Source organism: Argentina anserina, chromosome 2 (assembly GCF_933775445.1).
Source record: "Argentina anserina chromosome 2, drPotAnse1.1, whole genome shotgun sequence".
NCBI lineage: Eukaryota > Viridiplantae > Streptophyta > Magnoliopsida > Rosales > Rosaceae > Argentina > Argentina anserina.
Window position 1 is genome coordinate 26,607,944 of NC_065873.1, and position 22,741 is coordinate 26,630,684.

The 22,741-nt window shown below is 40.0% G+C and overlaps 3 protein-coding genes and 1 pseudogene across 4 annotated transcripts; 3 read left to right on the forward strand and 1 right to left on the reverse strand.

The window, feature by feature from the left end:
• The first annotated feature begins 921 nt into the window (after positions 1–921).
• LOC126785233 (probable E3 ubiquitin-protein ligase RHG1A) lies at positions 922–5,541 on the forward strand. Of its 2 annotated transcripts, XM_050510855.1 has the most exons (6): positions 922–1,243; positions 2,317–4,118; positions 4,310–4,363; positions 4,679–4,777; positions 4,869–5,012; positions 5,101–5,541. In XM_050510855.1, exons 2-6 carry the CDS (start codon positions 2,397–2,399, stop codon positions 5,230–5,232), a joined length of 2,151 nt encoding a protein of 716 aa, XP_050366812.1. In that variant the 5' UTR covers positions 922–1,243; positions 2,317–2,396; the 3' UTR covers positions 5,233–5,541. The 2 variants fall into 2 exon arrangements, with proteins under 2 accessions (XP_050366812.1, XP_050366813.1); XM_050510856.1 differs by lacking the exon at positions 922–1,243 and having other exon boundaries at positions 4,313–4,363.
• A 1,332-nt stretch (positions 5,542–6,873) lies between these two features.
• Positions 6,874–9,674, forward strand: LOC126785246 (transcription factor SPATULA-like). Its single transcript, XM_050510874.1, has 6 exons — positions 6,874–7,267; positions 7,409–7,504; positions 7,612–7,677; positions 7,772–7,837; positions 8,868–9,191; positions 9,279–9,674. Exons 1-6 carry the CDS (start codon positions 6,935–6,937, stop codon positions 9,387–9,389), a joined length of 996 nt encoding a protein of 331 aa, XP_050366831.1. The 5' UTR covers positions 6,874–6,934; the 3' UTR covers positions 9,390–9,674.
• A 2,177-nt stretch (positions 9,675–11,851) lies between these two features.
• On the forward strand, positions 11,852–14,773 carry LOC126785237 (probable serine/threonine-protein kinase At1g01540). Its single transcript, XM_050510861.1, has 7 exons — positions 11,852–12,649; positions 12,800–12,904; positions 13,008–13,130; positions 13,218–13,388; positions 13,493–13,622; positions 13,706–13,915; positions 14,373–14,773. The coding sequence occupies exons 1-7, from the start codon at positions 11,991–11,993 to the stop codon at positions 14,517–14,519; spliced, it is 1,545 nt and encodes a 514-aa protein (XP_050366818.1). The 5' UTR covers positions 11,852–11,990; the 3' UTR covers positions 14,520–14,773.
• Positions 14,774–15,454: 681 nt separating this feature from the next.
• On the reverse strand, positions 15,455–17,804 carry LOC126784280 (subtilisin-like protease SBT3; annotated as a pseudogene).
• Between the last annotated feature and the right edge of the window lie 4,937 nt (positions 17,805–22,741).

Genomic DNA, 22,741 nt, shown 5'->3' on the forward strand with positions numbered 1-22,741 from the left:
GTCCTTGTGTCCAATATGATCAAGCACCCCAAACCCAACCACACCCATTTGCACACTAAATTTGTACCGACAGAATAATTCAATGACACACCCCTCTTTCATTTCTGGGTCGTTTTTTTCCCCATAACATAGAGATTAGATTTTGAGTACCCTAAAATAGGTATAGTCAAAAACTAAATTACCCTCAAGCACACAAGGCAGGCAGATCTTTAGGCAGATGAGAAAAATCTAAAGACATCCCAGCTCGGGACCCAGAATGCATCATATGACGACACGTGTGCCCTCACGAGAAGAGCTGGGGCTCTTGTTAGGGTTCAGAACTCAAACACAGGAGCTTAAAGTCACCGAGGCCAGAAAGGGGTATAGTGAGAAAGAAAAGAGAGGCAGGGCATGTGAAAATGTGGATGGTGATGAGGCGTGAGAGGGTCAGGCATATGGAAAATGAATGAATATGTATATGCTTGGCGTGAAAGAGCCACTGTGGGGCAAGTTTTTGTCTTTGATTTCCTTTCATTATTTCTAGCTGGCGTTGGTTACGTAGAGCAAATTATAAGTATGACTATGACCAAACTTAAAACCCCCCATTTAGACTTAAAAAATCTCAAACAGGCGTAGACATAATCGGTCTACGGTATATTAATGTATCGATAGATAAAAAATAAATTTCGAAATACTTGGTAAAACAGTAATTTTAGAACGAACAAAGTAGCTTTAGAACCATCTCAATCTCATCGTAGCCTCGTCTCTTTTGAACAGGTTAGCTTCAGAGCTTAGACTTAGTAGGTGGTGGAGTAGGGGTTTTGGATTTTTGTTTTGAATTTTTTAAGTTTTTATGTTTTGAATGTATTTATTTATTCTGTGTAGTAGGAAATATATATTTCTTAGTTAGGAAACTGCAATCTGTGCCTAGGGCCATAACTCTCTCCTCGGTTGTCTCTCTCTTTGGGTTATTTCGTAAATTAAAGATTACTGTCCCCCTCCTCCCCTCTTTAATCCCCTTTCTCTCTTCACATTTCATTTCAATTTCATTTCATCCACCCAAAGAGACCAAAGCCTCTCTCCCTTTCTCTCCAACCCCATTGCTCTCTTTCAGTGGGTTTTGTGTTGTTTTCTCTCCCAACCCTCTTTCTCATTTTTTTTCTTTTTTTTTTTTCTGGAGAAAGAGAGAGAGGAAGGAAATTCATCATCATCTTCTCGCCTAATTTGTTCCTGTTCTGGAACATAGATCGGTTCCTTCATCTGGGTATGTTCGTGCCTTTTGATTTGTTCTGTTTTTTGTTTTGGTTTAGAATCGATCGGTTGGTGGTGGTAAGATTGGATTTGAAAGCCTTGAGCTGGTTTTTATGGGTCAAAGTTTTGTTCTTTCTGGGCTTGTTGTGTTTAATATCTCCGGAGCTGAATTGTAAAGGGTAGGGTGAGGCTTTGAAGCCTTCACAGCTTTCAAACAGACCCAAAGATTGTTACTTTGCTATTGTTTTTTTGGTTTTTGATTACTGTTTTTTGGGTTCTCATTTGTGGTTTGATTCTATGTGGCCTTATGATACCAGCTGCTTTGAAATGGGATTTTGGTTTGAGTTTCGGTCATCCAAATTTGACCATGTATGTGGGTGAACCGATCTTTGATTTTTTACCAGTAAATAGGTTCGATCGGTCCTTTTCTTATTAGACTGGCTATAATTCATGATGTGCTGCTTGAAAGCTTGAACCTCTGAATTGTTTGACATGGTTATGCATTCTACTTTGCATATTTCAACTGGTGGGTGGCTGAGTTTATGTGAATTTTATTGTTTCTGAAGCATTGCTTGCAAAGGGTTAAGCTTTTACCCCATTTCTTTGCTTTACAGGTGGTGTGGGTTTTGAGGAAATGTATTTGATTATAAATTTTTGGTTGCTTGTTTCACTCATTATAGTTGTACTCTTTCTTCAGTTGGAACATGAACACATTTTCGGTGATGTTCAACAGCTCCTACCGTGAGGGAGCAATCTTAACCTTAGTAATGTGTGTTCTCTGATTGGGTTGTTGTAGTGTCATTGATATATCTAGTATTTTTGGGCATTTTGGTGCCAACAACAGCGACACAGGGCATAGCAATGTCTTACAATTCAAATGTTTCAGTCTTTCCAACTTGGCATTTGATTCCCACTTGGATCACATACATCACATGGTATCTGTAGAGGATTGCTTTTGTTTCTCTTAGTTATCAAAGAAACTGATAAATGAAAGATTGTTTTTGGCCTTATGAATTTCTTGTATAACTATAACTTACTTTGATTCATTGTTAGTAGTAGTAATCTTTCTTCTACTTTTGGTTTCAGGTCTGTCAAATTGCACAGAGCTTATTGATTGTACTGAAGTTTTCTTCTAGCATTTCACAAGGACTTCCATATTAGCCCTAATGCAAGGGCAGAGGGGTACTATCGGTTCCTTGCCTGAAATGCTTGATTTTGATCACGGGAATACGTCGAATGATGCTGCTATAGATCAGCAGATTTGCTGGAATGGCTCACAGAGTCCTGCAGAAAGTCGAATTCCTGACTTTTTACAACCACATATTGATATGAATGTTGGTTTTGGGAGTTCTATTGGTCGTGAACATCAGAACTTAGGCAGATGGTGTTTAGGTGAACCTAGTTCTAGAAACTCACAGGGAGAAGTAAGTCATGGTGAGCGAAAACCTGATTTTGGATGGTCATCTTCATCTTCAGTGGATGCTTGTGGTGAAGCTGGTCTAAGGTTAGAGGAGCGCCGCTATGAGCCAACTAATAACCTTTCACTGGACAACAATGTGAATACTATTTTTACACCAAGTTCCAATTCTGATGCAATTCCACAGAATCTGAACTTAAATGCACGTTTTACTGGTCATGGTGGTGATAGTAGTCAAGTTATGGAATGTCCCAACTCATACAAGTATAATGTTACTGAGAATGAGCGGACTCATACTACTGGTAATTCTGATCCTTTTCTGCTTCCTGTTGCAACAAGTGGATTTTTAGTGGGAGATAATGATGGCAGACCAGGTTGTTCATTGGAGGGCCGCCGCTTATCTTGCAAGAGAAAGACTATGGAAGGACATTTGGGACAGTCTTCTTTAAGTGGAGGTTGTAGTTACTTTCAGCATACAGAAAGTGGTTCAAGGCCTTCTGGCTCTGCTCACTATAATGCAGGCATAAACATTTCTACCCCGTCGCAAGAGGGAAATCCAAGAGTTGGACCAGCTGGCAGAGAACTTACTGCTGACAGCCCTCCTGATTCAAATGTTGGGAGGAGCTCAGAAGGTTCTCACAGAAACTTCCGTGTGAGAATAAATCCATCCAATCAACAAAATTCTATCCACTCGGCTAGGTTTTCAAGTAGGGCTGCTAGGCATTCTAGTGGTTCCTCTTCGCAACTTTCTCCTAGTCTTCTTCCAGTTGATCATAGTCTTGACTTGAGACCTGCACCGGTACTAGATAATATGAGTTCACAGAACCCACCAGTAGTGGTTCACGTCCCTGTATTGCCCCAAAATGTGCAGTCTATGAGGTGGAACAGTGGTTCAAGCTCAAGAACTGGCAGCTTATCAGACTCTCTGTTTATGGGAGAGAGAGATGCTCCACCGCGTGAGGAAGCAAGCTCAAGAAGCATGGCGAGACAGATATTGGGTCATCCTATATTTGTACCAGCAACTGAATTGAGGAATTCTGTTAGACTTTCTGCAGGTTCATCCAGTAGAAATTTAGCAGGTGTAACTGCAAGTGTTCCTGGAAATGTTGCTTCTACATCTCGGACTGGTCCAAGTTCAAGCGCTCATCCAGCATCTGCTCCTACATGGGTTCCCCACCACAATTCTCACCTGCAATTTCCTCGAAGGTTATCGGAATATGTCCGTCGATCATTGTTTTCTGCTGGTGGTAATGAGTCTGGGAACCAGGGTAGTAACCTTTTGCCAATGCGTGCCGGTTCTGCATCATCACAGGAGGCTGCGCATTCATCTGGAGCTGCTAACCCGGGTCATCATCAGCCTCACCCAAGGTCTGCATCCTGGTTGGAGAGACATGGAGATGGACTTGGGCTTCCATATTCATTACGCACTTTGGCTGCTGCTGGAGAAGGAAGCAACAGGCTTGTATCTGAGGTGTGTTACTGAGTTATCTTTTTATAGTGGATATCATGGGATAGACAATTACAACTATGATGAGTTAATGTTATCCCATCATTTCTCCTGAATCAGTTTTTATTTGTTCAAATCTCCAACTCATATTGTTTCGTTAATTATGGTATAGAGGTATTTGGTTTAACTTATGAAGATCTCTTTGTGCTCTTCAGCAGATTTGCAATGTCTTGGGTCTCATGCGAAGGGGTGAGAACTTGCGATTCGAGGTAAAATTTCTTTTTTCTTTTCAGGTATTCTAGAGCACATCAATGGAAATCCTAAACTAAAACTATCTAAATTTACAAAAACTCAAACTCTGATTGTTTATTTAGTTCTATGGTAAACTGACATGTGAAAGACTTGGAGAGGCTCTGGTAGTAATATGTGATAATTCTCAGTTGTGTTCAACAATGTGTATGTGTGTGGAATTTCTTTTTTGTATTTACTTTGTGGATATTATGTTTTGGGTTTGACAAGGAGTATTTTGACTGATTGCTAATATGAATTATTGTATTGAACTGGCTTTGAATTCCTATTGCCAGGATGTTATGATTCTTGACCAGTCAATGCTGTTTGGAGTGGCTGATATTCACGACCGGCATAGGGATATGAGACTAGACGTTGACAATATGTCTTACGAGGTAATTGGTACAAAATAAAAAGCGGACAATAGTTTCAAGTCCTTATTTATACGAACGAGACTTCTCACTTTGTGATGTATTATCTATGCAGGAGCTTTTGGCTCTGGAAGAGCGAATTGGAAATGTGAACACTGGATTGAGTGAAGAAATTATATCCAATCGTTTGAAACACAAGAAGTATGTTGCCATGGAATCTCAAGCAGAGACAGAGACGGAGCCGTGTTGTGTATGTCAGGTAATAACACCGTGATACATATAAACGTCTATGACTCTTGTGTTACTCCATTGTATTGTTGCTTAATTTATCTTCTACATGCATGCAGGAGGAATATAATGCAGGAGATGATCTTGGAATGCTTGAATGCGGACATGATTTCCACAGTGACTGCATCAAACAATGGTTGACGCACAAGAATCTGTGCCCCATTTGTAAAACTACAGCCTTGGCAACATGAGTTGACATCAACGATTTTGCAGGCTTGTCATTTCTTCAAAAAATAGGCAAAGAGGGTTGCTTTGGTTTGGGGCCTGCCTATATTGGTTCAGTGAGTCCCAATTCCCCAATGCCTCCCTCACCTTTCCATGCTTGTCGAGCTGAAGTTAGTCCAAAAGCACAACTTCAACAAGAGTCGAGCGTCAAATTTATTATTATTTTTTTATTTTATTTAAAACCATTGGCTTCCTATTGGAGGCGCAAATTTTAAAGTTGGAAAGCAAAACTGGGAACTGACTTTTCATTTTATGAATGATTAGGTTTTGATATTTTGTAATGGTTTGCTGCTGCGTTTTATTTCTTCATTATAATTCTTTTAACTTTTGGTTTGGTCAGATTATGCAGCATGTTCAACTATTACTGGTAATAGATCTGGTTTTGAACTCGTGTGCTAGTGATTCTACGGGTTGTAGTTGATTGTTCGCAGTTGATACTTGATACTTGATACTTGACGCATGAAACTTCTTAGCCTGGTGCACAGCTAAGGCAAGGCAGCCAATGCGTGGTGGAAGTTTTGCATCATTTTGTATGAAGTTGCTTGGAATTGCTCATATCAATTACATTGCTTATATCATGATTTTGATGTTTCATCACGTGTTAGGACTTGGGAGCCAAAGTGCATTGTAGAACACGGAATGTAGAACACACACTTTTGTTTTTCTTACAAGTCCATTATCCCTGGGTGCCAACTTTGAATTGGAATCCTAAGCTCAAGTGTCTTATTTATGGTAATAGCTTAGAAATGAAGGGGAAGGAGCCCTTCTTAATAGGTGGTAACTTAATGTAAATTGTAAGTGGTAAACGGGACCTCGGGAGTTGCACTCTAGAATGATAAATTTGCAGAGGCTAAAAGGCTGACGTTTGATTGGATAAGACGGTGGACGTGACATCTTTGACTTTAATATCCCAATTTAAGGCGTTGAACAAACAAACGCACTTTTGAGAACTTTGGTTGTAACATATAATTAAACTCAAATTTTATTAAAATTGCCACAAACAAAAGACTTATTATTAATTTTGCCCACTCCCTCCTCTCTTCTAAACTTACAAAGATTGCCTACCAAGTACCAACTTGCCGACTCATAGAGTATATAAGTAGCTATAGTGAGGGGAGTTCTCCATGGTAAAGTTTCAATACACGATTACAATTTTGTAAAACTAAATACTCCTAACATAAACACTTGTTAGATATCAAATCGATCATTTTAGACATCAAATCAACTAGGCCGATTCGTATTTGTGAGCATAATTAATTACAAATTTAAACCAATATAAGTAGATTCACATTTCATGCATTGTATAAGTTGAATCTCTAATTCTAAGTTATAACTATCTAAAAGAAAACAAGAAATAGTGATTATTGTGTCCTTAATTGTTGAAATTGATAAGCAAAGATCATAAACAAAAGAGAAGGAAGGGGCTCAAAATATAATTTCAGGAACGTCACGGGCTCTCTGAGCAAATACCAATAATAGAGGGGATGATTAGCGCGGGAGAGTAATCAAGATTGTGAGGTGTACGTTTAAACTCTAAATCATCCCTCTGATTCAAATTTAAAGCACCAAAAATGTCAAAACGGCACGGAAAAAGAGAAAACGGGAAACCCAAAACCAAACCGAACCAAAACTTAAAAGCAGCGTGTTCCTTACTCTCTCTCATTAATCATGGCCGATCTGTACGGAACGCCGCCGGACTCGGAAGAAATCTCCAACATTCTCAGCCACCTCCTCCACGGCGGCTCCTCCTCCGCTTCCTCTTCCTGCGCTCCCTTCAAGCATGTGCACCTCATCAACTCCTCCTCAGTGCCACCGCCTCATCATACGACACCGTCTCACGACCACCACCCTCAGCTGCTGGCCCGATCGGCCGACCGGCCCCCTGATTTTCATTTTTCGGATTCCGGCGGGTATTTCGTGGACTCGGACGCCAACACTTCGACGAAGGGGAGGAGAGTTTCGTCGGAGAATGATCTCGGTGACGTCAGCTGCGACAGTGAGGTAAAAGCTATTCTTTTTCTCTATCATCAGATTCAGATAGAAAAGACAAAGATTGAGACTTCTGATTTGTTTTTGTTAACAGTAAGAGTTTGTTGAGGTAGAATTAGTTGGAAATTTGAAATATTTTGGTGGATTTATAAGGGTCCTGAAGCGCCGGAGGTTCCATTGAACCCAGCTCCGTCGCGTAGTTTGTCCAAGAGAGGCAGAGCGGCGGAGGTTCATAACTTGTCTGAAAAGGTTAGTCTTTTTTTTATTCCATAACTTTGTTCTTGGCAATTTGGCCCATAATGTGATTATACGACCCATGTGAATTTGATTCGGAGTTGAAATTGATTGTGGAACAGAGAAGGAGGAGTAAGATCAATGAGAAGATGAAAGCTTTGCAGAACTTGATTCCGAATTCTAACAAGGTACTGTACTCTACTTCAAAATTTTCTGTAGCTTTAGTTTTTGACTTTTTGTGTTTCTGTTTACAAATGAGTGATCTGGGGTTGTTTTTGTTAGACTGACAAGGCTTCAATGCTGGATGAAGCAATTGAGTATTTGAAGCAGCTCCAGCTTCAAGTACAGGTCAGATAGTTTTCACTCCTGAATGTAAATGGCAATTGCTTTTTATATGCTTCAATAATAAGTCGTGTTTAGCAGTGTGAGCTCTTTGGTTTTCTGGTTTGCTAATTCAAGTATTGAGGAGCTATAGTGGCTTAGTGAGTGAACTATTTGCTACTTTCAAAGAGTACAGTTTTTTCTGAAGCATGATTCAGTTGCGATTATTTTGTTTGTAGCTAGATTTGAAATCAACAGAGCTCTGAGATCACTTTTGGCTAACTCATTATTGCTTAGTGCTTATGCAATAATCCTGTCTATGTAAAGAAGTAAATATTTTATAAAGTGTAGTGCATTAGCTTTGGAAACAACAAATGGTTCAACATTGTCCATCTGGATTTAGTAGACCTGACCGACTCGAGCATTGCGAAATCGTTGCTCCATGCTGTAGCGATTGTCAAGAAAGTCATTTCGTATTTGAGACAGAGTACTTCACAAAAGCCTATTATAACTTGCTAGATGGAAATGCATTAATAGATTAACATTGTTCTTACTCCAACGTTTAAAACCGAAGATGTTCTTTAAAAACTATGAACAACCTCTCAGCCTCATCTCTTGCTACCTGTTATTGTGGCTTAATCATAGCATATAATCAAGTTTGGCTGTACATTTTAGGGACTAGGCTGTTTTTCATCTTCCTTCATCCACGTAACAATTTAACATCGAATTTGTAGCCTTTTTCATGACCTAGGTCATGTGCTTTTTGAAGGAAGCCTATTGTGTCCTTTGTTTCTCGCTGATCTTTTGTTGATCCTTGGTTTACATTTTAGTCCTACCAACTGTGCATAAATGATACCTAGCACAGTAGTTAGGTAGAAGATCATGTGTCCAACAGTTATACTTGGACCAGGATATGCTGTGTATAAAGTCTACCCCTTCAGATTTTGTATTTGCAATATACCCTTTACCCTACTGTCTTGTGCTAAAATAATCATGAAAAGAAAGTCACTTTTCATAATAAAGCTAACATGCTCTTTTCTTCTGATTGTGTTTGCAGATGTTAACGATGAGAAATGGACTGGGTTTGCACCCCATGTGTTTACCAGGAATGATGCAGCCTGTGCAAATGCCTCATATGGCATCGGGCTTTGACGAAGGAAATAACAAAGTTCCAAAGTCTACCAGTGGAATGAGTCCTTTTTTTGGGAGTGAAGAGAACTGCATGCAATCAGCTTATAATATTTCTAGTGGATGCACAATCTCGAACCAGTCAATGGTCGCAACTTCAGCTGCAAATGTCCCTGGTTCAGAAGCCTCATTCGTTTTTGGACCATCGACCCAAGCTTACTACAGACCCTTTTTTGGTGCCACATCTCCCAAGGTAACTCTAGCATGAAATGCCTAACTACATAACTTATAAGAACTTCATGGACTAATGCTTGTCGTTTGCTTGCAATGGTGATTGTAGGAAATATTCTCCGGTGAAGGTGAGCCTTCCTCAAAATCAGAATCAAATCCGACTGGGAAAGCCTCTTCATCAGATGCTGATAAGGTGTCTCCAGTTAGACCTGATGTCTGATATCTAGCTGGTTTACATGAAGTTCAACTTGTTCAATCAAGAAACCCGCCATGAACCTCAAGTTGCTGATATGTTTCACACTTGCTTGTGTCATATCTCATTGTTTTCCAAGTGTAACAGGCCAGTTACCAAGATCAAGGCTGTGGCATTTTCTTTTGCAGCTGATGCTTCTTAATTACTTAACTTGTATAAAAACGCTCACCAATCTTGGATGAATGGTGGCCATTTCTGCTAATTTCTTAGATCTGTCTGCTCACTCTTTTGAAGAGCATTGGATAGCCAAAATGAGATCGTTATCATATAAACCAGTACATCAGGGAATGTCATTAGAATGATTTAATTATTTGTACTATTACAGAGAATTATGCTGAGGATAAATTGGGTTAGCTGTTCAATGCTTTACAAGTAAGAAGATACCTTAAGTTGGAGGATTACATTAGAATAAAAATGATTCCATAAAATCAAAAATCAGAAGCTAGGACTGATATTGGTTGTACAAGAAAAGCGGGTTTGGCTGCTCAATTTCAGGAAGAGGGGGATCGACCATCAAATAAGTTGGCTTCCAGAAACAATCACCAAGACATGGTTTTCCCCAAATGGTGAGCTGAACATGTACACCAGTATCTGTTCACCGAGAAGGCCAGGGCTCCTCATTACCTACTTTTGTATACTAGAAAAGCATAAACTGGATGTTATATCTGCTCACATTTCCTCCGATCAACATCGTTGCATGTACATGATCCATCCACAATATGTAAGACTACAAATTTCATTCTTGATCTTACTCCATTATCTTGTCTTTAATTACATACTAATTCACAACGATCTGGCAGGTGGAGCTTGTGATGATACTACAGACCCAGCTGGGGTGGTATCAGTAGAAGACACATTCAATGAAGCAGCAGGTGAGCTGATCTTGTGCCTCTTTTCATCATTCATATACTCCTAACATTACAAGGAAACTTTCAACAAGGAAGAGAGGGTAGGATACCGGTGTGTATTTCTGAAGGAAACTTTTCCGAGCTTTTTTAGTTGAAATCATCAATTACATATGAAATGGGATGGTTTAATTTAGAATCTTAGTACCAGAAACTGATGGCGCCACATTCACATGGCTAGTAATGGCAATACAGTACTGAAAGTAACAATTTTGCACTTATCAAACTGTGGTGTGCACCTCATTTACTTTGATGTTGTTGTTTGAGTAATTGTGTGTTGAAAAATGTTGATTCTAACAGTGACCCTGATCAGAGCATGACAACAATCAACCACATTTTGATACGAAGCATAAAGAGGGTTTTGCCAGCTGAGATGAGCCGACGACCACCAGAGTCCACCTACACAAGTGGTCCATTGGTGGGGGAGGGGCCCAAAAAGGACGGCCCATTTTGATGTATTACATTAATTCTTCTCATATGAAAATCAAACTCGTGCAACAGAAACCAATTATGAAAACCTTTTCTAATTAACCCCAATTTGTTTGGATTATGTTAATCAACTTGATGACTTGGAGTTCTCTTATTTTCCCTCTTAGCACTTGAGAAGCTTTGCCTCATTTAAACAAAACTAGCATCTTCAAACTAATCACCACCATATCCAATAACCAACAAGTCAATAAGCTACGTTATCCTGTTTAGAGACACGGGTCAGTAGAGTCTAAATCGCTTTTTTTCCTAACTGTTGCACACTTGGAATCTTAACATGTATAAATACGATTGAATATGTACAATTGGTGTGGACCTACGAAAATGACCTATTTCTCAATATACTTGTATAATTAATTTAATATATCTATACATGTGTGAGTCGTTCCATTATATTTTAGTTTGGTGATTTGATAATGTAACGCTATTTCAAGATAAGTAACTATACTATTTTGGAAATACTAGAGCTCATTTTCAATTCAAACACTATAAATGCATGACAAACAATAGAATTATATGCCAAATCATCTTTAGAAAAACTCATCCTATACATGTATGGTCAAACATACATCATGAACATTATGACAAACCATCACTCTCAATCTTCATACTGAACTCTCATATAAGTGATATAACTAACTTCAATTTACCGTTATAACGTTGATTTTATTGTTGACAAAAGAGTTTAAGGACGTTGAGGATTCCCTGCATTTTTGGTATCGTTTCATAAATAATATATGGAAAACACTCAACAGGAAAGTGATGATACTGCAACTCCAATTAAAATAAAGTTTAATTAATAATGTATATCTCATCAAGTGTTAAATACTAAATACAAGTAAGACCAGAAGTAGATACGATCGACACTACACACGTATAAAAGAAGGAGGAGGAGCAGATAGTGGACGATTCTCATCATGATTGCCTCTGCCGGCTTGCCCCACTCACCCTGACCCTCAGCTCTCACAGACTCCATTCTTTCCAATTTCCTCTTCATTTTAATTTTGTATAAAATCTTCCCACTCTCACTTGCTCGCTCACTATAATACGAATCTCCACTCTCCTGTCCTCATTCCCAGTTCTCTCTGTGTGAATGCCTCTCTGACTTTCTATGGCAACTCCTCCCCACTTTTGAGTTTGTGTTCTCTCGAACAAGGAGGAGTTAGAACTAGTTACAATGTCTGGCTACTCCTTCTTAAACGACCAGCTCTCCCGCCGCACCTCCATTTTCGGGTTGCACCTCTGGGTTGTTCTCGGAATCTGCGTCGGCGCAGCCATAGTTCTTGTTCTGTTTCTCATCTCTCTCTGGTTCACTTCTCGCCGCAACACTACTTCTTCGAGTCCAAAGCCAACCCAGAACTCAACTATCCCAAATGTCTTCAAGGAGATCCAGGAAATCCGAATCGACTGTGCTCGGACCACGACCAACCCGCCGGACCCGAAGCCGGCCCAGATCCCTGACCCGGTGCCGGAGTCTGATCCCTTGACCAGGGCGCAGGCGGTGCTGCTTCAGCCGGAGGAGGAGAGCCCGGTGAGTACTGGGAGGCAGAGAATTCACATTGAGATTGGGAAGGATCATCGGATTTCGTACCCGGAAAAAGGAGGTGGGTCGTCGTACGGGAGCGGCGAGACTCGCTCCGGCGACCAGGGGGGCATTGCTGGGCCGGAGGTGTCGCATTTGGGGTGGGGGCATTGGTATACTCTGAGAGAGCTTGAGGATGCTACTAATGGGTTTGCTGACGAAAATGTTATTGGTGAAGGTGGGTATGGGATTGTGTATAGAGGTGTGTTGGAGGATCTCTCAATGGTTGCTGTTAAGAATTTGATGAATAACAAGTAAGTGGTTGCTTATTTAGTTTGAGTTGTAATATGTTTGAGGTAAAGTTGGGATCTTTGTTGCGTTTAGTATGAACCCAGTTGGCAAATTTAAGACTTTTGTTGGTTAAGGTGTGAGAAAAGTCGATGATTTTAGTTGTGTTAGTGCAGGGGACAGGCTGAGAAGGAGTTTAAGGTTGAAGTTGAAGCAATTGGTCGTGTTCGTCATAAGAATTTAGTAAGGTTGCTTGGCTACTGTGCTGAAGGTGCTCACAGGTATATTGGTCTTCTGTTTCTGGTATCTTGTATCTCCATTTCGTTGTTGTTTACAGTTCATTGCGTTTTATGTTCGTGGCACTTACTTGGGAGTATTTTGTAGAATGCTTGTGTATGAGTATGTTGACAATGGGAACCTGGAACAATGGCTTCATGGAGATGTCGGGCCTCTCAGCCCTCTTACATGGGAGAATCGTATGAATATAATACTTGGGACAGCAAAAGGGTATGCCTTGAATCAAATGACCACAATTATCGGGACGTTGTTGTTGTTGTTGTTGTTTGTCAGTACTAAACTCTGCTGACATTATAGGTTGGCATACTTGCATGAGGGACTAGAGCCCAAGGTTGTTCATCGTGATATCAAGTCCAGCAACATCTTGCTTGATAAGCAGTGGAATTCAAAAGTATCCGACTTTGGCCTAGCAAAGCTTCTTGGCTCAGAAAGGAGTTATGTGACAACTCGTGTGATGGGAACATTTGGGTGAGTTAAACTTAGCTACTTAACTACTGTTTGTTTTATATCTGGATTGTTTACATAAACATGATCTTTTTTTGCAGAATTTAATTACGTGTTTACTTTTGTAGATATGTAGCTCCAGAATATGCTAGTACTGGCATGTTGAATGAGAGAAGTGACGTTTATAGTTTTGGGATTCTCATAATGGAGATAATTTCAGGTAGAAACCCAGTAGACTACGGCAGGCCTGCAGGAGAGGTTAGTTTCAAGTGATCAAATATTACTTGATAACATCATCTTATTACGAGAATGATTAGTACTAACTGGTAATTAAACTTCAGGTGAACCTAGTTGAATGGCTTAAAACAATGGTTACCAATCGGAATGCCGAGGGAGTTTTAGATCCGAGGCTGTCAGAGAAGCCTTCTTCCAGGGCATTGAAGCGCGCTCTTCTTGTTGCATTACGTTGTGTGGACCCAAATGCTCAGAAGAGGCCGAAAATGGGGCATGTGGTGCATATGCTTGAAGCTGATGAGTTCCCATTCCGTGATGTAAGTTTGCATATATTTCCCTACTTAATCTTGTCCGATGGATTTCTATTTTCTAGCTTTTGTATGAAGCTTACCTTGGTTGAAACTCCTCAACATGTTTGTTTATTGTTCTTTATGGACTCATATATGTAAGGCAACACCTTTCAAAAAAATGTGAGGCAACTACCTTTTGCCTATGTCTGCATTATAAGACATTAGCTGCTAGTGTATGCTGCATGTGTTTTCCAAGTTCTGGTATTTCAAGACATTTTAAATCAGAGCTAATATTTTGTATTTCATTAACTCATTTTGCTATTCATGCAAGGAGTTGATGCTACATTACCAATTTATCATTACATGAATAGTGGGTGTAGGCTGTGTAACTGTATCATATAGTTTGTTTTCAGTGAAAATTTAATGCTTCAGAGAGCTTTTGGTTTTGATTTCTCACTTATTATTGTTCTGTAAATAATTTCAGGACCGCAGGCCAGGAAGAGAATATGGACGCTCACCACGTGATGCTGCAAAGCGTGTTATGGAGTCAGGTGATAGTAGCGGATATGACAGTGGTGCCCAAACTAACATATCAGTATGGAGAAAGCAAGAAGTTGAAGAAGTGAATTAGCCGCCTACCAGTTACCAGCTTCATGTGTAAGGTGAAATGACACACCTTGTTTTACTCATGTGCCCATGTCTAGATCTAGATCAACCGTTATTTACTTTCCTGTATAGTAGCTAGTCATGTCAATATGAGTTTGGAGTCCAGCATTTTGTTCTCTTCTCTTGATGTAATTGGAATAACTAGAATTCCATTCTGCTTTTTCCCACTGGCTGTTGTATAACTATCTCAGTATAAATAGATCATTTCACTTCTCTGTGTCTTCAAGCATCATCATATGCATCATATGGTCTGAAACTCTGAATCTTTTTCTCCTGTCGGTGCGTTTCTATTGCTCTTTAGTCATAAATCATATTATCAAACTTTTGATCCACTGAAACAACTAGGGAGATATAGTTTATACTAGGATTTGCTATGTTTAGGCAAAACTAGAATAACTTTCGGGTCCTACAGTTCACAGGTATGGATTGCAATTGATTTTGTTAACTTTTGGCTTGAAGGGTGTGGGACTCTGTTTTGTTGTACAAGAAACCTTGACAGCTATGAGTGAATTCACGGAAGGGTGAAACTTTGGACCCCTCAGTTATGCGTTATGCTGGCTTTGTGTTTTGGTCTCAATGCAAAAGTTATTATGGGACCTTCTCTTCTGTTTTTTTTACCTTCTGGCTTTCTCTTCCAATTCCTCATTAGGTCCCGCACCCAACTTTGAAAATGTTGGTGGTTTTGAGTTCTTGTTATTTGTTTCACTTTTGGACTGAACATCAAAACATTTGACATTCAGCTTTTGTTTTATACTTAAGAGAAAAATACTTTATTTTCCAGATGCTGTAAAAATACAGGTAGTAAGAAGAACAGCACAGGAAAAAGACTTGTACACGCTGCTCTGCCTACTTCTCACAGCTGTACAGTGTGTATTTGATGAGATGATGACATGACAAGCATGGTGCTTCTCAATTCTGTTAGAGACGAGTGTAAACACGTTTTAATTTATTTTACATTGTGATTGAGGTTTATTTTGTATCAACTAGTTGATAATTGCTACTACAGGGCTTGATACTATATGGTTATACTGGTCAATCCATCTTAAATAACCATATATAACACTTGGGGCATCGCTATCGACCGCTATGCTCAGAGTGAAACCTTGCTCTTGATTCTTGCCTGTGAATACTAGAATACTAGGCTGTACTGTAATCCTCATCCCTTTCGGAACTTCTAAATATGCTCGGTAGGTTGATGTATCATCCCCCACGTTTGTCACAACCCTGCTGAAGTCTTTGGCTTTAGGAGAGTCTGTTCCATTAAAAATGGCTATGAAAGAAGGGTAGTTTAGGTCAGCAGCTTTTGAGCTGCAGTACCACTGGCTTCGTCTGATAACAGCTTTCATTTCGTTGTCATTATACCCAAGGCCACATAGAAACTCAATGTAATCCTGCACGTCCATGTCATAGATTAGTCCAGGGTTCATGGCTTTGTTTGGGTTGATATGGCCTGCACCAAAATCCAAGGGCGTTCCGGGACGATGAGACCCTTGATTTTGTATGGTCTTTCGAGTATTGTCAGTGGAGTATGCTGTGGTCATGATGGCCGATCTAATGGCTGCTGGACTCCATTCCCGGCGAACAGCCTTTAGCAGAGCTGCCACTCCAGCAACATGTGGTGCTGACATTGATGTCCCTGATAGTAGTGCATAATCTGTTTCTAAATCATACTTGTGTACTGTCATGAACCCCTGGTTAGTTCTATATGCAGCCAGGACATCGACTCCTGGAGCAAGAACGTCGGGTTTCAGAGTACCGGGAGTGACAGGGTCCGGTCCTCTTGAAGAGAAGTCTGCTATTTCCGGTGATGGTTTTGTACCCAAATTTGTGTTCACAAAACTCAGGTTCTTAACTCGAGTTGTATTGGCCTGTGTTGCATAGTCTCTGATCAAGGCCCCTGTCGCAAATGGAACAATGATGGCAGGAATGGAGAAGTCTTCTGGGTCTAGAAATGAGAAATCTGCCATGAAGATCCCAGCATAACCACCTGCCCTCTCTACCTCTTCCTTTTGTCTTTCCACATCAGTCTCAGTGGTATTATCGCAGAACACTACCTTTCCCTTCACTTCTTTATGGTCCAGTGCCCCAATATTGCATGCTGCTTTGTTTACATTGTCTTTCCGTAGTACAATGGCGCATCAGTAATGTAAACGCTCTCCGGGAAGTATGATGTTCCTTCAACTGTCAAATCATTATTCAGAGTTAATGTTGCAGTGAAGGTGCGATCAAGTGTGCCGGCCCCTACTGTTGTGATCCAGGGTGCTCCATTGTATGTTGTGTTGTACGCCCCGTCATTTCCAGCAGCACAAACAACAACAATTCCCTTTTCAATTGCAGAAAGAGAAGCAATGGCAATGGCATCCTTGAAATAAGGAAGGAAGTCAAAGCCAAGGGACAGTGACATTATATCAACACCATCAGCAATTGCCTGGTCCATGCCTGCAAGCACGTCACTAGCTGCAGTCATTCCTGATGCGTCTGTTTCCCAAATGACCTTGTACATAGCAACATGGGCTCGAGGTGCTACCCCTCTTGCTGTGCCTTTGGCATATCCGAAATGACTTGCGCCAAGTACATAGTTACCTGCAGCTGTTGATGAAGTGTGAGTTCCATGACCAAGCCAATCCCTTGGTGAATCAAAGTCATGTTTTTTAGAGATTTTGAGTCCTGCTGCTTTCAGGCCTTTGCTAAAGGATCGAGCCCCAATGAGCTTGTTGTTGCAGATAGATCGGCTGAAGTCAGTTCCATTCTCGCATGCGCCTTTCCATCTTTTTGGCACTTCAGACATTCCCCTATCACTAAAACTCTCGCTCTCTGGCCACACTCCAGTATCTATAATCCCTATGATCACATCTTGGCCAGATGAGGAAGCAAGCAATAAGCCAGAGTTTTGTTGTAGGCCTAAAAACTTGGAGCTGTGTGTTGTGAAGAGCTTGCCAAAAGACTCGGGGTATGTAGCTACATGCGCCGGGGATTTTTCCAATTCCGACAGTTGAGAGGCTGTGAGCTTGGCACTGAAGCCATGCATGACATGGCTGTATGAGTACAATAACATTTCGTTCTCTTGATTAGCCAGAGATGAAGATGACAGTAAAGACCTGTGCCATGATTCATGGGTGGCGAAAGACGTCGGTTTGTGGGAATGATCCATGTGAATGATGTATGTCTGAGATTCCTCAGCATTTGAAACTGCATTGTTGATCTGCAGTATGGTAAGCACTAACAGAGAGATCATCCGGTGGAAACCCATCTTTCGAGATATAGCAGAGAATACGAGATATGGAAGTAAATTTATACAAAAATGATACTGCTTACTGTATAAACTATAACATGTCGGATAATCTTATGCGGCTTTGTTGATTGCTGAACGATATGTTCAAAGTTCATACGTGTTGAATTGATATAGTTTCTTTCGATCGATTTTCGCTATGTCATACTGTTGACTACGAGTGATGTTAGATTTTGTTTTTGCATTATAAAGTTGGTTAGTCCGTTGCATTTGTTAAGTCCGTTCATTTCTATTCTGGAAAATTTGGACTAGTCTCCTTATCCGATTCATTATATTCTTGCTTTTGTTTTTATAATATGTTTGAGTTCTGGGTAAATATTCTGTCCAGGACATTCCCAATCTACTAGAACTTGAATCCAACCTGCATGTGTTTGGTAGTAGTCTTCTCCATAATTGCTGCAGCTCAAAATTGTTATACCGGATGACAAGGGCAGAGCTGGGATTATGATTTGAGGTGGGCTAGAAAAAAAAATTTCAATGAACGTTCACTACATATATTTTCTTTTTAAATTAAACCATATATTAAGATAAATATATATGGCTATATATAATTCCAATTTAACTATAGTGCGAGAATTGTTACGACCCGAATCTTTTACGATTCGTGGTAAGAATAATTTAATCTTTTCCTCGGAACGAGAGTCGTACTACGTGTGACGACTTTAAAAGTTGACTTTTGACGCGTAAGTTTTTCCGGAAAAACTTCCTTCACGAAAGTCGTAGAGCTCGTCGATACGAATTCGTGGACATGCGGCACGCCTAAATCGGAGTTTGTATGAAGAAGTTACGAATCAAAATGTATTTGGGTAATTTTTTGGAATTTAGTATAAATAGGGGGTGAAAAAAAACCGAAAAAGGAGAAAACCCCGAAAATTCAAAATCGTGTGCCAATGTTCACGCGCGGACCGAAAATCTTCGCCGGCGCCGTTCTCCGCCGTCCGGCCACCGATCGGGGCGCCACCGGTCTCATTCGCTCGGCCTCGTCATTTCCCGTCGATTGGTACCAGCCCCAACGCCTGCCGACCGCCGTGCACGGCGCAGCAATGCCCGAAAGATCTGGCCAAAGTCAACGCCGCCGTGCGACCGTTTTCCGCCGACTCCGGAGCTCGGGGTTAGCATCGTTCGACTTGGTTTTCCATTCTGGGCATGAATCGATGGAGTTGGGCGACGAATCGAGTTAGATCGTGACCTTGGAAACGGGGGCACTGTTCTGACCTTCATCGGCAGTTTCCGGCCACTTCCCAGCTGATCTGGGCTTTGACGCCATTGTGAAAAAGGTATGGTTTCTTGTGATCTACAACTTTGATGTTGGAGTCGAGTCGATTTGGTGAGGTCGGAGAAGGGTGGTGCGTGGGGCCCACGCACAGCCACTGTGGCGACACGTGCGGCGGTGCGTGGTGACCTTTTTGGGGCATTAGGTTACCTCTTTGTGTAGCATTCGTCGATACGAACTTATCGACATATTAATCGATGTAGTTAGTCGTTGTATGTTGTTGGTAATGTAGATTACCGTATAAAAGGATAAATGTGATTGTTGTGATTGTGGTATATTTGGTGTATGATGAGTATGATGATGGTTGTGTTGATGTGTGTTTGTTGGGTAAGGTTTACGATATTAATTGGGCAAGGGTGCATGGGCTGAGAAATGCCAAAAGGAGTGATTTGGTGAATTCGATGTGTTGGGTGTCCATAGTAATTTTAGTTAAATATTAGGGGGAACTACGAATGGCTTGATCTCTCGAAAAATGGTACGTAGGCAGCCCAAACAAGGTTTGGGTGCAGCCACAATTATTTTAGATTAAATATCAATTTACGTTTGCAAGTATCCAATTTTGATGCTAGGTTTCTAGCTACGAGTGGACGTTAATTTAAATATATGCATGCATGAATAATTATTTATGTGATTTCGGGCGTTATATGATTTAATTGTTTTGCGATAATATTTGGTTTACTTGGAAATATATATGAGATATATATATATATATATATATATATTTATAACGCTTTATTTGATTTAATCGGAAAGTGTGGATTTTTATCCGGGAACGGGGTTCTCGGGATTTGTTATAGTCATATTGAGATTTATACGTACGGTTGGGAACCATACTCGTTCTAATTATTATTATCTGGTATCCTCTCCTCTAACTTGTTAAGTTAAAAGGGGCACGATCAACGGATAAGAATGATTTTCTATCTTATTCCGGTATCCTCTCCTTTAATCCTATAAAGGAGGTACGATCAACGGAATCATATTCTATTCTATCCGGTATCCTCTCCTTAGCAACATCAAAACGGGGGCATGATCAACGGATATGAATGATATTTATTTTGTGACTATGTTAGCATACTGATCTACTATTCCGCCTGGAGGGCGATGCCGCCCGAGGGGCGAGGTTACATGATATCATTTTTCCGCCTGGAGGGCGATGCCGCTTGAGAGGCGAGGATATATAGCCGGCTAGGATAGGGTGTTTCAATACCCTCTCCGTGAACGTGACGTGACAGTATTAAAAACTTGAGATTTGATAGGTATATATATATTTTTGGCCAGGGCCTATGGTACGATATTGTTATATTGTTGCGACTAGCGGGGCTAGTCAGCTTCTAGCTATTTGCAATTATTTATGTAGACTAGCGGGGCTAGTCGGGTCTCTAGAATGATCGGATAGTATTAATTTGACTAGCGGGGCTAGTCCAGTTTATATTATGAGTTACTAGGTTGACTAGCGGGGCTAGTCTATTTTTATATTAGCTGAATGATTATTTGAGATTGGGAAATCCCCTAAATTGATTAGATAGTTCCGGGATTTTAGTAATTATTTGGGAATTATATATTACGTTAAATAACGACTTTGGTGGTCGTAACGTGAGTTGGGAGGTTGTGGTAAGAGGAGTGGAAAGCTCCAGGGATCGATCGAGGTTTGTGTCCTAACGTCTCATAGCGTAATGGACGTCTTTATGAATGTTATAGGTTGATAATTTTTATTGTTGACATATTTGTGATTTGTGTTTGAGGAGAATGTGAAATTATGGGGAGCAGATGGCTCCAGGTGTCAGGGTGGTTTTGAGATATTAGAAGTGTCGTTTTCGTGCAAGTAGGGTTGGCTACTTTCAGGAGAGACTATGCCGAAATTTTGGTAAATCTCTTTTGATAGTGGTCCCCGCACGATCTGCCTCGAAAGTAGGGTACATTTTGGGGCGGGTCGTGTCAAGAATCATGATATCTAATTGAATTCAAATTAATTTGACTTAGGGCATCAATCAATTAGCATGTGGAATTGAATTACAATCATGAGTATACTCGTACTTGGTCAATGGAGAGAGAATAAAGTGGGAGAGGCAACGGGTAAAGAAAAAAAATGTTGACCTAATTTTCTATAAAAAGCAAGCTGAATTATGAATTGGAATGTCTGAATTACTTAATAAAAGAAATAGTTTATATTTGATAAAAATATAAATGTGTTCTGGGAGAATTATTATATTATCATTGTATGTGTCTTAGCCTATTTAGGTTTCCTTATTGTAGTAGATTATGTTTTATGTAATAGATATGAATCTCTGATTCTTCGGGATACTCCGTGTCTCCGTATGTAATGTCTATATATAGGCCTCATTATCAATCAATAAACTGTTACGTTATGTTTCATTACGTTGTTATTATTCTCATTTCTATCATATTGTAACACGTTATCATGCACTTTTATTATAAAGTGTCTGAGCACAAGGCCACCACAAGAAAAATTAACCCTAGCCCTGAAATACTTATCCCCGGCAACCTTTTTCTTGGTATCGTCGAAAATTTTGAGCGAATTCGACAAATAGTTGTCGAAAAATTAAAAACATTGAAATCGACTTTGCTATGGGCACCTAGTTTTCTTCATCGATCTGTGTTGGTCGACCCGCGCCAGCGACTTGCTATTAATGCAGCTCCTTTTTTCGTCAAGTCTTCCCCGACTCTGTCGTCAACCAAACATGTTTTCCGTCAAACCTAGAAATTTGCTATGGGCACCTAAACTTCTTCTTCTTCGATCGATCTCCTAGCTTTCATGGCTGCAACTCCGATGTGCGTTCAATCTCCAGGAGACATCGACCCAGAACTGAACCGGTCTTGACCCAGTTTCAACTTTAGGCCGACCCGTCTCTGACTTGGGCCTACAGCCTGCTGAGCCCAATAACCCTTTCAACTCTATTTCTTTTTTCTATTTATTTTTTGTTTCTTTGTACGTTTTAGTTTCTACCTATACATTTCACGTACTCAAATAGGAAAAAGGATTAATCATCGTACTATGTTGATGACATGCATGTCGGAGATGAACGTTACTCAAAAGCAATTTATGTCATCTGTACGAAGATCGAAAAAGAATTCAAGAAGCTTTCTTGCATGAAGATAAATTTAAAGACTTTCTCAAATTAATACGGTTTATTTGGTAGACAACAAGTAAGCTTTTCTTAAAGTTGCTGCTTTTGAACATATATTGATATATATATATATATATATATATATATATATATATATATATATATATATATACAGTCTCTATCAAGAGTGAAGCTTCACTCTGAAATTTCAGAGTGAAGCTTCACTCTGAAATTTCAGAGTGAAGTTCCAATTTTGGCACACTTTTCGGTCAAATTTTTTCACCATAAGCGATTCAATATTTAGATATGCTATTCAAGATCATCTCTATAAAATTTCATCCAATTTGATAATGATTTGAGCTTTCAAAATTGAGATTTACACGAACGGTTCACGTTGAACAGTTTTAATTCATTCATTAATTTAATCTAATTTCAATACCTTAACGATGTTCGAATTAGATGAAATTTTGTAGAGATGATCTTGAATAACATACCTAAATATTGAATCGCTTATACTGAAAAAATTTGACCGAAAAGTG

Bases quoted from the DNA above. Each gene is read 5' to 3' on its own strand.
- LOC126785246 (XM_050510874.1), top strand. From the start codon at position 6,935: ATGGCCGATCTGTACGGAACGCCGCCGGACTCGGAAGAAATCTCCAAC. The intron at 7,505-7,611 runs GTTAGTCTTTTT...ATTGTGGAACAG, and splicing joins TTCATAACTTGTCTGAAAAG to AGAAGGAGGAGTAAGATCAA. The intron at 7,678-7,771 runs GTACTGTACTCT...TGTTTTTGTTAG, and splicing joins TGATTCCGAATTCTAACAAG to ACTGACAAGGCTTCAATGCT.
- LOC126785237 (XM_050510861.1), top strand. From the start codon at position 11,991: ATGTCTGGCTACTCCTTCTTAAACGACCAGCTCTCCCGCCGCACCTCC. The intron at 12,905-13,007 runs GTATATTGGTCT...AGTATTTTGTAG, and splicing joins TGTGCTGAAGGTGCTCACAG to AATGCTTGTGTATGAGTATG. The intron at 13,389-13,492 runs GTGAGTTAAACT...TTACTTTTGTAG, and splicing joins CGTGTGATGGGAACATTTGG to ATATGTAGCTCCAGAATATG.
- LOC126785233 (XM_050510855.1), top strand. From the start codon at position 2,397: ATGCAAGGGCAGAGGGGTACTATCGGTTCCTTGCCTGAAATGCTTGAT. The intron at 4,119-4,309 runs GTGTGTTACTGA...TGTGCTCTTCAG, and splicing joins GCAACAGGCTTGTATCTGAG to CAGATTTGCAATGTCTTGGG. The intron at 5,013-5,100 runs GTAATAACACCG...ACATGCATGCAG, and splicing joins AGCCGTGTTGTGTATGTCAG to GAGGAATATAATGCAGGAGA.